The sequence below is a fragment of the Xenopus laevis genome, chromosome 9_10S, assembly GCF_017654675.1.
Source record: "Xenopus laevis strain J_2021 chromosome 9_10S, Xenopus_laevis_v10.1, whole genome shotgun sequence".
Classification (NCBI taxonomy): domain Eukaryota; kingdom Metazoa; phylum Chordata; class Amphibia; order Anura; family Pipidae; genus Xenopus; species Xenopus laevis.
The window spans coordinates 4,371,474-4,387,349 of record NC_054388.1 but is presented as its reverse complement, the minus strand read 5'-3'; the positions used below and the strand labels follow the sequence as shown (position 1 = coordinate 4,387,349).

General features: G+C 42.4%; 1 protein-coding gene across 2 annotated transcripts; it reads left to right on the top strand.

The window, feature by feature from the left end:
- Nucleotides 1-2,536: 2,536 nt before the first annotated feature.
- Nucleotides 2,537-14,737, top strand: spop.S (speckle type POZ protein S homeolog). Of its 2 annotated transcripts, none has more exon segments than NM_001097009.1 (11): nucleotides 2,537-2,579; nucleotides 4,393-4,554; nucleotides 7,081-7,211; nucleotides 8,171-8,292; nucleotides 8,474-8,625; nucleotides 8,710-8,837; nucleotides 10,017-10,194; nucleotides 11,420-11,475; nucleotides 12,179-12,301; nucleotides 13,144-13,286; nucleotides 14,084-14,480. In NM_001097009.1, coding segments are annotated over 9 exon segments (1,125 nt in total). In that variant the 5' UTR covers nucleotides 2,537-2,579; nucleotides 4,393-4,554; nucleotides 7,081-7,133; the 3' UTR covers nucleotides 14,229-14,480.
- Nucleotides 14,738-15,876: the final 1,139 nt, after the last annotated feature.

Here is a 15,876-nt window from a genome sequence, read left to right as displayed (position 1 = left end):
AGCTTCTCAGAACAATACTTTCTGAGTCAATGGGGTGGGTGACCTAACAGGCAGATAAACTGGTATCTGGAATGAGGCAGAACTGGAAGTCATATATAAATGTAAAGCTATACAAAGTAAAAAGATCAGTTTAATTGTTACGATCAGAGCAGTACTTTCAATAACACACTGACTTTTTATGGGGTTGATCACCTTCCAAACACTTTTTCCAGTTCAAGTGTTTTCAGATAATAGACCAGAAACAAAGACTTTTTTTTACCGACTAATTTCTATTTTTAAAAAAATTTGACTGTTTTCTAAAAAGTAAAATCTAAAGTATAAATGTTGCTGTTCCTCTCTGTGGTGAGTCAGTCTGGCATTAGGGATGCACTGAATACAGGATTCGGTTCGGGATTCGGCATTTTTCAGCAGGATTTGCCCAAATCCTTGTAACTGGCTGAAACCGAATCCTAATTTGCATATGTAAATTAGGCGCAGGTTGGGAAATCACGTGACTTTTTGTCACAAAAGAAGAATTTTTTTTCCACTTCTTCCTTTCTTGCCCCCGATTTGCATATGCAAATTAGGATTCGGTTCACTAAGGTTTCGGGGATTCAGCTGACTCCCATATAGTGGATTCAGTGCATCCCCGGTGCAGCCTCTGAATTGTTCCAATTTGAGGCTACATAAGTTGATACATGTCTCAGCAGCAAGTGTTAAATGTTAGTAACTACTGTATCAATTGTAACAGCTCAGTGAGGCCAAACTTAAAGGGATACTGTCATGGGGAAAAAAAATGTTTTCAAAACACATCAGTTAATAGTGCTGCTCCAGCAGAATTCTGCACTGAAATCCATTTCTCAAAAGAGCAAACAGATTTTTTTATATTCAATTTTGAAATCTGACATGGGGCTAGACATATTGTCAATTTCCCAGCTGCCCCCAGTCATGTGACTTGTGCTCTGATAAACTTCAGTCACTCTTTACTGCTGTACTGCATTTTGGACTGATATCACCCCCTCCCTTCCCCCCCCCCCCCCCAGCAGCCTAACAACAGAACAATGGGAAGGTAACCAGATAGAAGCTCCCTAACACAAGATAACAGCTGCCTGGTAGATCTAAGAACAGCACTCAATAGTAAAATCCAGGTCCCACTGAGACACATTCAGTTACATCGAGAAGGAAAAACAGCAGCCTGCCAGAAAGCAGTTCCATCCTAAAGTGCAGGCACAAGTCACATGACCAGGGGCAGCTGAGAAACTGTCAAAATGTCTAGCCCCATGTCAGATTTCAAAATTGAACTTTAAAAATTTTTTTTGCTCTTTTGAGAAACGGATTTCAGTGCAGAATTCTGCTGGAGTAGCACTATTAACTGATGCGTTTTGAAAAAAACATGTTTTCCCATGACAGGATCCCTTTAAAGGAGAAGGAAAGCCCCAGGGCGCAAAACCCCTCCCCCCCTCCCCTGTGCTGCCCCTCCTCCCCCCTGGCCTACCTGTCCCCCTGGGCAAATGCCCCTAACTTGTTACTCACCCCTCTGCGCAGGTTCTGTCCACGGAGTTCACAGTCGCCATCTTCTCCCACGCGCGTCTTCTTCCTGCTCTGACCGGCGTCTTCTGGCGCATGCGCAGTAGGAACAGGTACCGGTACAGCTCTATTGCGCATGCGCCGAATGTCACGAAGTTTTCCGATTTCACTTCGTGACATTCGGCGCATGCGCAATAGAGCTGTACCGGTACCTGTTCCTACTGCGCATGCGCCAGAAGACGCCGGTCAGAGCAGGAAGAAGACGCGCGTGGGAGAAGATGGCGACTGCGAACTCCGTGGACAGGACCTGCGCAGAGGGGTGAGTAACAAGTTAGGGGCATTTGCCCAGGGGGACAGGTAGGCCAGGGGGGAGGAGGGAGGGGGGCAACACAGGGGAGGGGGGGAGGGGTTTTGCGCCCTGGGGCTTTCCTTCTCCTTTAAGAAACTGAATGTAGCAAATTAGAACAGGTTACAGAGTTGCTCCAGGGAGTCAAGGTTTGTTCCCCTGGTTTTCATTATTTATAATTTGTGGTTTTTCAGTTATTTATCTTTTTATTCAGCAGCTCTCCATTTTGTAATTTCTGCCATCTGGTTGCTAGGGTCCACATTCCCCTAGCAACCATGCTCTGAGGTGAATAAGAGACTGGAATATGAATAGGGGAGACCTGAATAGAAAGATGAGAGATAAAGAGCACCAATAACAATACATTTGTTGCCTTAAAGTGCATTTGTTATTTAGATGAGGTCTAAATAACTTTTTCCCTCACAAGAGAATTACGCTCGTCCCATTCGTCTGTCAGAGGTGACACAAATTTTTAGTCACATAGAATAACAGCTATGAAACACTAGAACATGGATTAGACCGTCCTCCTTCTCTCTTACACTGTATTACAGTTTACATTTTCTATTAGCAACAACTGGCCGCTTCCCCGCTCTTATGGTGAGGTGAGAAGTCACATGACCGCCCGGAGCATGCGCGCACGGCCTCCTGGCGTATTGTTTGCGGCCGGTGACGTCACGGAGGGTTCGCGTACTTCCCAGCAGTATGGAGAGAGTCGGACCGTATCTGTGAGGTAAGTTTCAGGGAAGCCCCCCCCCCCCCCCCCCGCCGCCTGCTGCGGCTTCTGCCTCACGTCAACCCCACAACTCAAACAGCGAGCGAGGCTTTTGAAGCGCAAAGGTTTATAAGTGAAACAATCGGACGGAAGAAAAAAAAAAATCGACAAACTATGATAATGGGCATGCGCGCCGTTTAAGGCTGCCAATTCCATACCGCGCATGCGTCTGGCTGAGGTGATTTCCACATGCGCGCGCCACTTTCTAGTTTGACGCATGCGCCTGAGTTCTCTGCAGGGCTCCTCTTCTGCCAGATAGTGAGCACTCCTTGCCCCTCTCATGGTGCCACATAGTGAGCTGCCCCTCCATGGCGGCATCTGAGGGGTGTTAGAGGGGAGGCACCAAACTCAGGTACCGCGCGTCTGGGGGTGAAAGGGGCCCGCTGGGATCCTAAGTGGGAGGAGTTGGAAGCAGGAAACTGACAGCTGGAATGTGTACTTCCTGTGATTGGAGGGTGGAGGTGTATCAGCCTCATGATAATAATGAATAAGTGTCTGTGTCTGTCACTGAGTTCATTATGGGCTGACAGGAACCATGTGTGTCTCTTCTGTAGCTTCTCTATCTGTACCCATATCTCTCTCTCTCTATATCTCACTGTCTCTCTCTCTCTATCTCTCTCTCTATATATCTTTCTCTATATCTCTTATCTGTCTCTCTCTATACATCCCTCTCTCTATATCTGTCTCTATATCTCTCTCTATGGGGTAGATTTATCCAAGGGTGAAGTTAGAGATCTCCACAATCCGCAGAGTGAAATACCGCCTCTCTACTTTCATTTCTATGGGATTATTAAAGGCGTATTCATCAAATGGTGAACTTTCATTATCACCCTTGTTAAATACGCCTTTAAAAATCCCATAGAAATGAATGGAGAGAGGCGGTATTTCTCTCTGCGGATTCTGGAGATCTCTAACTTCACTCTTTGATAAATCTACCCCTCTGTCTGTGTCTGTCTGTCTGTCTCTCTCTCTCTATCTGTCTCTCTCTGTCTGTCTGTCTCTCTCTATCTGTCTCTCTCTGTCTGTCTCTCTAGCTCTCTCTATCTGTCTCTCTAGCTCTCTCTATCTGTCTCTCTAGCTCTCTCTATCTGTCTCTCTATCTCTATCTGTCTCTCTATCTGTCTCTCTATCTGTCTCTCTATCTGTCTCTCTATCTGTCTATCTGTCTCTCACTATCTCTCTCTCACTATCTGTCTCTCTCTCACTATCTGTCTCTCTCTCTCACTATCTGTCTCTCTCTTTATTATCTCTCTATATCTCTCTATGTGCCTGCTCTCCCACATTATATCGTTAACCAACAAACCAGGTACCTAGCAGAAACCTTACTGTTAGTTATTGGGTACCTGCTGCCCGTGAGTTACAATCATGGGTGTGACTATAGTGGAAGCAGAACCTGCTGCTGCGGAGGGGGGGGGGCAGGAGGTACAGAGGTCCTAATTCATATATAATTTCAATAAACATTGGTAAAACAAGTCAGCATTTAGACATGTAGGGGCCTCAGAAATCATTTGCTGTTGGGCCCAGTAATATCTAGTTACTGCTAATGCCACAGGCGTCCCTGGGGCTCTTCTTTTACCCTTTTAGTCAGAAGAACAACCATGGGCTTTGGATAAGCTGGAGGGCCACCGGGGACCCATGCCTGCACTTAAACATTCGTTTTCCTATAATAGAAACAACTTTTATAACTTTGTTTGCAGGATGTTAACATGATGTGCTACGTAGAAGTCATTGCTGAAGTGTGTGTGACTCTCTTTATATTATATACACACAGGCACAGATACCGCTGGACTTCTAGTTCGGAATTGCACAATGTCTTAACTCATCTCCGTTCTGTAAAGTTGGGGGAAATAAACAGTCTGACGCCGGTGGGGGCAGCATCCACCCACCATTCTCCATCGCCGCTTCCATCACTGCTCAGATACCCTAGTGACAGGTGAGACAGAAGGGACCAAGAGGATGGTTTGTGCTTTCTATTTGCCTGGTTCCATATTCGCTGAATGGGCTTTGCTTGTAGCCAGGGGTGTTTCAGGCATTAATGCCGCCCCCCACTTGTCGCACTTACCTTAACATCACCAGTGGGGGCCACATTGCTAGCACACAGAGCAAAATTGTACTCTCTGTGCTAGAAAACTCAGATTTCCAGTTTAATAACTGGAAATTCAGCTCTTAAAGTTACCAGGAGCGGCTTTTTGGATTTATGGCTCTGAACTATTAGCCTGTATCTGAGCTATAAAACCAGCGGTTCTGGGTTGTCCACAGGGACATAAAGGAGTGATTTGCATGTCTCCGCCCATGATGCCTTATGCGAGAGTTAAAATCAAATTTTTGGTATGAAGGCAGTGCTATGTGTGTTGCCTGAGGCATGCAAATACCTTCAGTTTTCACAAGGCTTTACACTGCAGGTCTTGCACATGTCTTGGCTCCTTTTAGCCTGTCTCACCCTAAGCAGTTTAGTTCCTCTGCTTTGTAATGAACAAAAATGAACTTGGCATATTCTATATTACACACACACTATAAATATAAATAATATAGGGAATCATGATCCCCCTGTTGTATTCCAACAAAACATTCATCAGCACATGAGGCTGCAGGCAAGAGACCTTATATTGGTCAAAGAACTCTGAGCTGATTTCAAAAAGCCTCCTATACAGTAGGAAGTACATTATTTAGTATTATGCACCAGTTTAGTGGAGTCTAATCAATTAACCTAATGACCTCCGTTTAGAGCCTTAGAGCAGCAGGAGGCCATAAGTCATCAGGTAACATAGACTCTTACTACTGTTGAATATTTTGTGTTAGATTTTTGCAGAATTGATTAAGTATGTGTCTTGCGGTTTTATGCCTGTGTATGTGTTTCGATATTTGTACAGTTTACATTGTGGGGTACATTTTATCCTATAATTAAATAATAAGAAGAAGTAATGGTCTGTATCCCTACTCAATTTTGCCTTCATATTTCCCCTTTTCCACTGTCTTATCTTTTTTTTTTTCTTTATCAATCTTTATTTCCTTTTTTGCCACCGGTTGCTCAAGAGACATTGCTCCACCATTATATTTCTGGGGCAGTTTTGGGTTTTGTTGGAAAGCAAATAGGCAATGCACACTGTAAAAGTTGCTTCAGTTGTTGCTTGAGCTTAGTGATTGATCCAGTCCTAGTAGAACCACAATACAGCAATTTAGCATTAATTACACACACAAATATATATATATATACTGAAGGTAAAGCATGGCAGACACTGCTTTGTTATAACAGAGAAGCCGTGAATATTGCTAATTTCATTCAAAGAGCTTTATTGGTCCTTTAAATGTCAGTTGTTCGATAGACGTTACTCTGAAACACTTCCAGGTGATTTGTCTCCATAGCAACAAATCTCCGCGTGCAATTTGAGCTTAGTTGCCCTTTAAGATGTGCAAACCTATTTATTGGTGACAGATTTCCCAAGATGCAGTTTTTCTTGTTAAAGGAGATCGATTCCAATACAATATGCTTCCCGTGAAGTTAAGAATCCTTTCCAGGTATTTCGTTACCGATCAGTTTCCAATGAAAAAAATTGACCAATCACCGAGTGACATGCCCGCATGTCTGTTTTCCTCGCTTCTTTTTTTTTTCTGTGCCATAAGTTTGTTTTTGCAGTGTATTTGTGTTGTGCTTCTTATGTTTAGCTATGTTTGTCTCCTGTTGAAAGTGCAGGGATTTATTTAATAGCTGTTAAAGGGGTGTTTCAACTTTACTTTGACTTTTAGTATGTTATTATATTAATATAGTATATTATTATATTATTATATTATAGAATGGCAAATTCTAAGCAACTTTTCAATTGGCCTTCATTATTTATCTTCTATAGTGTTTTAATTATTTGCCTTCTTCTTCTGACTCTTTCCAGCTTTCAAACGGGGGTCACTGACCCTATCTAAGAAACAAATGCTCTGTAAGGCTGCAAATGTATTGTTATTGCTACTTTTTATTACTCATCTTCCTATTCAGGCCTCTCCTATTCATATACCAGTCTCTTTTCCAAATCAGTGCATGGTTGCTAGGGTAACGTGGACCCTAGCAACCAGATTGCTGAAATTGCAAGCAGAGCTGCTGAATAAAAAGCTAAATAACTCAAAAGCCACAAATAATAAAAAAATAAAACCAATTGCAAATTGTGTCAGAATATCACTCTTTACATCATACTCAAAGGTAAACATTAACTTAATGCAGATTTAGAATAATGAAATTAGCCATGATGAATATGCACCACTCTGTTTTTGCTTCATTTATATTCTGAATTACTGTGTCCAAACGGAATGTGAGGGTCTCCAAAAATACGAAAACAAATGTAAAAAGTAGAAAATTTATTAGGACATGATTAGGTCATTTATATTCTGGCCCATTATAATTCTGTTGTTTTTGAGATCACATTGCTCATCCCCACACCTATAATTTTAATAATGATTTTATTTTTTTCTCCAGGAGAAGGTCCCTTGGGTTCCTTTCTCCATTCCTCAGGAGTTATCAAGCTGGCGATGTCGCGAGTACCCAGTCCCCCTCCCCCAGCTGAGATGTCCAGTGGCCCTGTGGCAGAAAGCTGGTGCTATACTCAGGTGAGTGATGAGAGCATAGCTAGATGGCTGGTCCATTACTAGACTAAAAGGGAGACTGTCATGGGAAAAACACATCAGTTAATAGTGCTGCTACAGCAGAATTCTGCACTGAAATCCATTTCTCAAAAGAACAAACAGATTTTTTTATATTTAATTTTGAAATCTGACATGAGGCTAGACATATTGTCAGTTTCCCAGCTGCCCCCAGTCTGATAAACTCCAGTCACTCTTTACTGCTGTACTGCAAATTGGAGTGATATCCCCCCCCCCCCAGCAGCCTAACAGAACAATGGGAAGGTAACTAGATAGCAGCTCCCTAACACAAGATAACAGCTGCCTGGTAGATCTAAGAACAGCACTCAATAGTAAAATCCAGGTCCCACTGATACACATTCAGTTACATTGAGTAGGAGAAACAACAGCCTGCCAGAAAGCAGTTTCATCTAGTGATGTGCGGGCCGACGCGATACCTGCAGGTTTACCCATGGGTTGAGCGGGTTCGGGTCGACTTTGCACTGCTTTTTGCGGGTGGTGCCAACTTCAAATGCCGGCTTCCGGCCTTATAGCCTGCGCCTGCTTGCCCCACCTCTTTTGTGACTTCATTAATGGGGCGGGTCTATAAAAGGAACCCGGAAGCGTGAGTGAGGGCGGGTTAGGGTCGGGTGCGGGTCGGGAAAACCCTGACCCGCATGTCACTAGTTCCTTCCTAAAGTGCTGGCTCTTTCTGAAATCACATGACCAGGCAAAATGACCTGAGATGCACCTACACACCAATATTACAACTAAATACACTTGCTGGTTCAGGAATGACATTTTATATTGTAGAGTGAATAATTAGCAGTGTAATTTAGAAATATAAAATACATCATAAAAATCCTGACAGAATCCCTTTAATTACATAAGTGTGATATATATGGTACATCAGCCATTTAAATATGTTTCTTTTATGACCTCCTCAGATTAAAGTCGTAAAGTTTTCCTACATGTGGACCATCAACAATTTTAGCTTTTGCCGAGAGGAGATGGGAGAGGTGATCAAGAGCTCAACCTTCTCTTCAGGCGCCAATGATAAACTCAAATGGTAAGTGGGTGGAGGGAAAATTTCATTCCTTTTTTTTTCTTTTCCATCAATTTCATTTGTTTTGTTTGAACCCGTTTTATTCCAGATCTTAGTGATCGTGACAAGGTCGCTTGTTGTGGCTTAGAAATCCAAATATCAGCTGGAGCATTGAGTCTTTTGTATTTTTCTCCTGTATATGCAGGTGCTTGCGGGTTAATCCCAAGGGACTGGATGAGGAGAGTAAAGATTATCTATCTCTCTACTTACTATTGGTCAGTTGTCCAAAGAGTGAGGTGCGTGCCAAATTCAAATTCTCCATTCTAAATGCCAAAGGAGAAGAAACAAAGGCAATGGGTAGGTTAGCCCTCTGTTCTTTTACTTTACTCTGCTTCTTTTTTCCTATTTGGCTTTCATACCTAACTGTTTCTCTCACCACAGAGAGTCAACGTGCCTACCGGTTTGTCCAGGGGAAGGACTGGGGCTTCAAGAAATTTATCCGCAGGGACTTTTTACTTGATGAGGCCAATGGCCTGCTTCCAGATGACAAACTAACACTGTTCTGTGAGGTATATATTTCTATCAATCAACCTGCTTCTAGAATGCTCCCGCCCCCAGAACATTTAATAGCTTGGCGAAAAATGAAATATATTTATACGAGGCAATATCATCTGTAAATAACAACACTGACACATTGTATGTGCTGCTCCTCATTTCTAGGTTAGCTAGGAATTTTGAGCACACATTTAATATAACAAGAAGGGAACCATGTCCAATGTTGATTTTAGTATTGGTTTATTAAGGCAAAATATGATTATTTTTTTATTACACCAGTATTTGTGATATATATATTGCTGAGCAGTTGTGCCTGTGATACATTAAAGGGATTCTGTCATGATTTTTATTATGTATCTTTTTATTACACTGCAAATAATTTTATTACACTGCAAATAATTCCCTCTACAATATAAAATGTAATTCCTGAACCAGCAAGTGTATTTAGTTGTAATATTGGTGTGTAGGTGCATATCGGGTCATTTTGCCTGGTCATGTGCTTTCAGAAAGAGCCAACACTTTAGGAGGGAACTGCTTTCTGGCAGGCTGTTGTTTCTCCTACTCAATGTATCTGAATGTGTCTCAGTGGGACCTGGATTTTACTATTGAGTGCTGTTCTTAGATCTACCAGGCAGCTGTTATCTTGTGTTAGGGAGCTGCTATCTGGTTACCTTCCCATTGTTCTGTTGTTTGGCTGCTGGGGGGAAAGGGAGGGGGTGATATCACTCCAACTTGCAGTACAGCAGTAAAGAGTGACTGAAGTTTATCAGAGCACAAGTCACATGACTGGGGGCAGCTGGGAAACTGACAATATGTCTATCAGATTTTAAAATTAAATATAAAAAAATTGGTTTGCTCTTTTGAGAAACGGATTTCAAAGCAGAATTCTGCGGGAGCAGCATGACAGTATCCCTTTAAGGAATCTGTCAGTTGCATGGCTACACAGTAAAAACACGGTCCACTGCCAACAATAGATTTCTATGCACAAAAACAAGGGTAACCGGACAAGCAATATTATTCTGCACTCATACTTTCCAGCCTCTGTGTAAGTACAGCACCTTAGGGAACAATTCCCATACAATATCTGAGTTCTGAGAGCTGTCTGCAGTTTTTTCCAACCAATAAACCTCTCACCTGTAGATGCTCAAGAGACTGTGATATTACTCACCCTGCTGTTCTACTTTGCACACCAGGTTAGTGTGGTGCAGGATTCTGTCAACATTTCCGGCCAGAACACAATGAACATGGTCAAAGTCCCAGAATGCCGCCTTTCAGATGAACTCGGAGGACTGTGGGAGAATTCTCGTTTCACCGACTGCTGTCTCTGTGTGGCTGGTCAAGAATTTCAGGCACACAAAGCCATCCTGGCAGGTCTGAACTATTCGGTTTATTCTTCCATTGAAATTAAAGGAGAACTAAAGCCTAACTAAAGAAGTAGCTAGAAATGTTGTACATGATGTTTTGTGCTTCTGTACCAGCCCAAGGCAACCACAGCCCTTTAGCAGTAAAGATCTGTGTCTCCAAAGATGCCCCAGTAGCTCCCCATCTTCTTTTCTGCTGATTCACTGCACATGCTCTGTGCTGCTGTCACTTACTGAGCTTAGGGAGCCACTCACAATATACAGTACACATAGAATAGAAATGTCACAATATAAGGCTGATTAGTAATTAATACACATAATTACTACATGGCAGCACAGAAACCAGTGGAATTAGCATCAGAATTTAATAATCAGCAAACCTGTAGCATCAGCTTATATTACAGCCAGGGAAGCTCATTTTCTGCTGGATAATTAGTGACGAGCCCTAAGCTTAGCTTCTCAACAGCCAATCAGAGCCCACTGAGCATGTGAGTGTCACAGACACTTTCCAAGATGGTGACCCCCTGTGACAAGTTTGAAGTCCTGGATCATTGCTGTTATTGACAAGCTGAAACTTAAGCCTCGTGCAATAAGTTCACTATATAAAATACCGTATATACTCGAGTATAAGCCGAGTTTTTCAGCCCCCAAAATATGCTGAAAAACTCTACCTCGGCTTATACTCAGGTCAAGCGCAAAAACGGTCGCCGGCGTCCAAGAATAGTATCCAAGAATATTCGCCGGCGTCCAAGAATGGTCGCCGGCATCCAAAAACGAGACGCCGGCACCTCCGATGGGAGCAGAAACCCTCAATTTTCTGATTGAAACTTACCAGAAGCTGCTGCATTTCTCACCCTCGGCTTATACTCGAGTCAATAAGCTTTCCCAGTTTTTGGAGGTAAAATTAGGTACCTCGGCTTATACTCGGGACGGCTTATACTCGAGTATATACGGTAGGACATTTTTAGCAATACTCATTGTTAGGGTGTAGTTCTCCTTTAAATGCAATTAGTGTTGCACACATACACGGGCAAAATCTGCCTAGCCCCAGAAACAAATGGCAGTTTCATTATTCCAACTGCGCTATCCCCGTAGATTGATTGATGTGTCTTTGCCTATAATTCTTTTTGTGTTTCTCGCACGGGCATTACAAGCAAGCGGACATCTTTCTGAACCAAAGAGAATCAATCACTTTACCTGTCAAATTGAGTGAATTTGTTTTTCTGTTTGTTTAGCGCGGTCTCCTGTGTTTAGCGCCATGTTTGAACATGAAATGGAAGAGAGCAAAAAGGTATGTTTTTGTTTTTTTAATGGGACCTAACAACAAGAATGGTTCTCATTTATAATCTATCATATACCACACCTATTAACCAAAGGAAGGAAATAAGAAAAGCAAGATAGATCAGCTTATCCTCCAAAAGATTTATTATGTGCACTAATATTCATATTCAGGTATGGGACCTGTTATCTAGAATTCTCAGAACCTGAGGTTTTCCGCATAACATAGTTAAATCAGGTTGAAAAAAGACAAAGTCCATCAAGTCCAACCCCTCCAAATGAAAACCCAGCCCCATACACACACCCCTCCCTACTGTCACATAAATTCTATATACCCATATCTATACTAACTATAGAGTTTAGTATCACAATAGCCTTTGATATTATGTAGGGATGCACCGAATCCACTTTTTTGGATTCGGCCGAACCCTTTGCGAAAGATCCGGCCGAATACCGAACCGAATCCGAGCCCTAATTTGCATATGCAAATTAGGGGTGGGAAGGGGAAAAGATTTTTTACTTCCTTGTTTTGTGACAAAAAGTCACGTGTTTCCCTCCCCACCCCTAATTTACATATGCAAATTAGGATTCTGATCCGGTTCGGCCAGGCAGAAGGATTCGGCCGAATCCTGCTGAAAAAGGCCGAATCCTGGATTCGGTGCATCCCTAATATTATGTCTGTCCAAGCTAGGTAGTAACAGGTTTGATGATTCCAGAACCGTGTGGAGATAAAAGACGTGGAACCGGATGTGTTTAAAGAAATGATGTGTTTCATCTACACGGGGAAAGCCTCCAACCTTGATAAAATGGCCGATGATTTATTGGCTGCAGCAGACAAGGTAAGATTTTTGCAGACTGGGATGTGCAGTCAATGCTGCAAGGCTGGCCGACAGCTCCTATAAAACTGATGGTTGTGTGTACATGTAATGTAGAATATTGCCTCTTTTGAACATGACAGTGATTGGTGGCTTCTTCTCGGGATACGCCCAATTCTTAGGTAATTTCTGTAAATTCTCTTTGTTCAGGGACAAAAAAAAGATTCCGTTTGCCAGATCTAAAGCTTTAATAATAATCGTAGGATTTGTTTGCATGAATCCGGTCATATATGTGAAATCTACAAAAAAAACTCTCATTAGGAATTGAGTGTAGTAATAGAACAGTAGCACTTTTGAATTTGGGTTTGAAAGACAAAGATGTTACAAGCATTTGGGTTAATAAACTCAGGGCCGCCATCAGGGGGAGACAAGGGGTACTGTTGTCCCGGCCCAGATGGTTTGGAGTGTTAAGGGGGGCCCGGCCATGCTGCACTTACTTGCATAGCCGGGCCCCTACCATCAGTGAGCTGCAGACTTCAGAAGGGAAGGCTGGGTGGAGCTCCGATGACTGCTTTGTGCGCTCTGAATGCATGCTCACTGAACAGTTATGTCCCATGTGGCCTCCCTTAAAGTCACTGACTAACTCAGAGTTAGAGAGCTGAAAAGCAGGAAGTAGTGTTCTGGCTATTATGTTACACATCCAGTCACTCCAGCCTTTATACATTACATTTTTGCTAACTAACTATATTAGATACATTTTTTTTTATTTTGCACAGCCTGTCTATTTACCCAGTTTTTATTTTTATATTGAACTGTCTTTACGAGACACGTAAGTTACAGTGCTATATTCACTTTTATTCCTGCAGTATGCCCTGGAACGCCTGAAAGTGATGTGCGAGGAAGCGCTGTGCAGTAACCTGTCGGTAGAAAATGCAGCAGAAATCCTGATCTTGGCCGACTTACACAGCGCGGATCAACTGAAAACACAGGCTGTGGACTTCATCAATTAGTAAGTATGGGACAGAGGGAACAAGGCTTAGAAAAGGGATGGACGCTCAAAATAAGGGGTGCATAATATTTAGGGGCAGATTTATCAATGTGGGGGCAGCTGGGAAATTGACAATATGTCTAGCCCCATGTCAGATTTCAAAATTGAATATAAAAAAATCAGTTTGCTCTTTTGAGAAATGGATTTCAGTGCAGAATTCTGCTGGAGCAGCACTATTTTAACTGATTCATTTTGGAAAAAAAACATGTTTTCCCATGGCAGTATCCCTTTAATAACCTCCCAGTCGAATTGTGAGTATATTTGAATTAAAAATTCGACCTTTGATAAATGGGCCTCCCCATCTATCTTTAACTGTGTGTGAAAAATGGGACCGTCGTTCTCTACAGCCTTGTATCATGAGGGGAGATCAGGGTGTTCGTGCAGGACCCCGATATTTATTATAAAAATCAAACATTTGAAACTCGGGTGAATAGGATCGACCCGAAAACTCTCATTTTTCTCCGAAAAACAAATCAGAATTGATCCCTGGACGTCTCCCGTTGACTTAACGTGGCAATTAGTCGGATTCGAGTTCTTAAAGGACCAGAGCATGATAAATCTCAAAAAGCGATTGGATTTCTTTGAAAAACTTGAATCAATTTTGGATAACTCCCTATTCGAGTTTGCCAGTTTTGACCATAAAGAAACTAGAATTTTCAATTTGTTCCTTGATAAATCTGCCCCTACATTTAGCTTTCTCTCCACCACCTCCTACATCTTTTATTTATTGTTGTCTCTTTTTCTATCTCTTTCCTTAGCCACGCCTCTGATGTCATGGAAACGTCGGGATGGAAGTCTATGGTGGTCTCTCACCCACACCTGGTAGCAGAAGCATATCGCTCACTAGCATCCGCCCAATGCCCCTTCCTGGGGCCTCCACGCAAACGCCTGAAGCAATCCTAAAGCTCTTCAGTGGAAAACCCAACGTTTCTCCTGGAGCCACTCTACTTTTCCTCAAAGCATGAGAGACATTGGTGGGGGAGATTGATTGGAGGTTCCGGTCTTGACCTCCCCCGCGTTGTGCGATCCGCCACCCTACTCCCCGTGCCGCGTTGGCTGGACCGAGCCTCCTCGCTGCCATTTTTCCGAGTGAGGAGCAGGGGCCATAGTGGATGTGCCCTGAACTGCGGAATAAAATTGAATATTTTATGGGTGGCCGACGTGTTTAAGACTGGGACTTTCCTGTTATTTATAAAGACAGAGCGCAGCTTTAATTAGCCAGTTGCATTTTTTCTGTCTCTTTGGACATTGGAAATAGAGAAATTTAAGGGCTCAGCATTTTCCGCACCTCCCCCCCCCCAAAAAAAAGGACAGAGTTGCAGACGGGCACAATTTATGCCATTTACTCTGGGATGTTTTACTTTATTTGATATGCTTTTCTTATTCCTTTCCCCCCCATAACTTTTATTTAATTTTTTTTTTTTAAACGTTGTTTTTAATTCTTCCACATTCATTTTTTTTTTTTTCCTTCGGCTGCCCATCTCACCTTTATTTAGTTCTTACAGATATCCCGCTTAAGCTTAAAGGATCAGTAACATACATTTTTTTCAAAAAACATTCGTTAGTATAGAAGAAAAAAAAAAACCAAAAACACAAGGACAAATTAAACTTTTAAATCGCTAAGTCTTTATTGAGAAATAACTTACCGAAACTCCGCTTGCGCTCCTCTTCAGATAAGGCAACGATCCATCATGCAGCGCTCGATTTCTCCTTCCTGGCTATCTACCATAAGGAAAGCAGGGAGGAGAAATCGAGCGCCGCATGATGGATCGCCTTTTCTGAAGAGGAACGCAAGGAGTTTTGGTAAATTATTTCTTAATAAAGACTTAGCAATTTAAAAGTTTAATTTGTCCTTGTGTTTTTTTTTTTGTTCTATACTAACGAATGTTTTTTGAAAAAAATGTATGTTACTGATCCTTTAAAGGTCCTTCACTGATGCTTCAAAGCCATTAGAATTATTTTCATTCTCGAGAATATAATAATTCCTATTTTGTATTGTGCAGTGCAATCCTTTAAGCGTCTTACCTCCATCTCGGTCTTCCAGGTCAGGCGCATGCATGCGACGGCAAAAAAAGACTCACCAGAACTGGCCTTCGCCTCAACTCTTATACCCATCATGCATTCGGGCAAGACCCCTGCCAACAATTATGGTTCTAAGATGCTGAATTCTCTATTCTATAACTGCACTTTGAGATATCGATCCAAAAAGGAGCCTGCACAGTTTACAGGAAAAAAAAAAAAACTAAAAGTTGCTCTGTTTTAAGTGGTTTGAAAACATTATCAAATATACGCTGGAGCCTATTCCTAAGCAAAATCTATGGAGTCTGAAGTGGCATTTGCTTGTCACTAGGATAAAGCATTGGTCTTGGTTAAAGGAACAGTAACATCAAAAAATAAGTGTTTTATAGACCCGCCCCATCGATGACATCACAAAAGGGGCAGGGTGAGCAGGCGTGCGGCTATTAAGCCAGAAGTTGGAAGCTGGCAGTTGAAGGTGGCGGCGGGGAGAGCAGAAGGAAGAGCTCGACCTGTGGACCCGCAAAGGGGGGTG

Excerpts from the sequence above, each read along its gene's own strand:
- spop.S (XM_018237644.2), top strand. The coding sequence starts at position 7,134 with ATGTCGCGAGTACCCAGTCCCCCTCCCCCAGCTGAGATGTCCAGTGGC. Across the intron at positions 11,476-12,178 it reads AAATGGAAGAGAGCAAAAAG|AACCGTGTGGAGATAAAAGA; the intron begins GTATGTTTTTGT and ends TGATGATTCCAG. Across the intron at positions 12,302-13,143 it reads TATTGGCTGCAGCAGACAAG|TATGCCCTGGAACGCCTGAA; the intron begins GTAAGATTTTTG and ends TTATTCCTGCAG.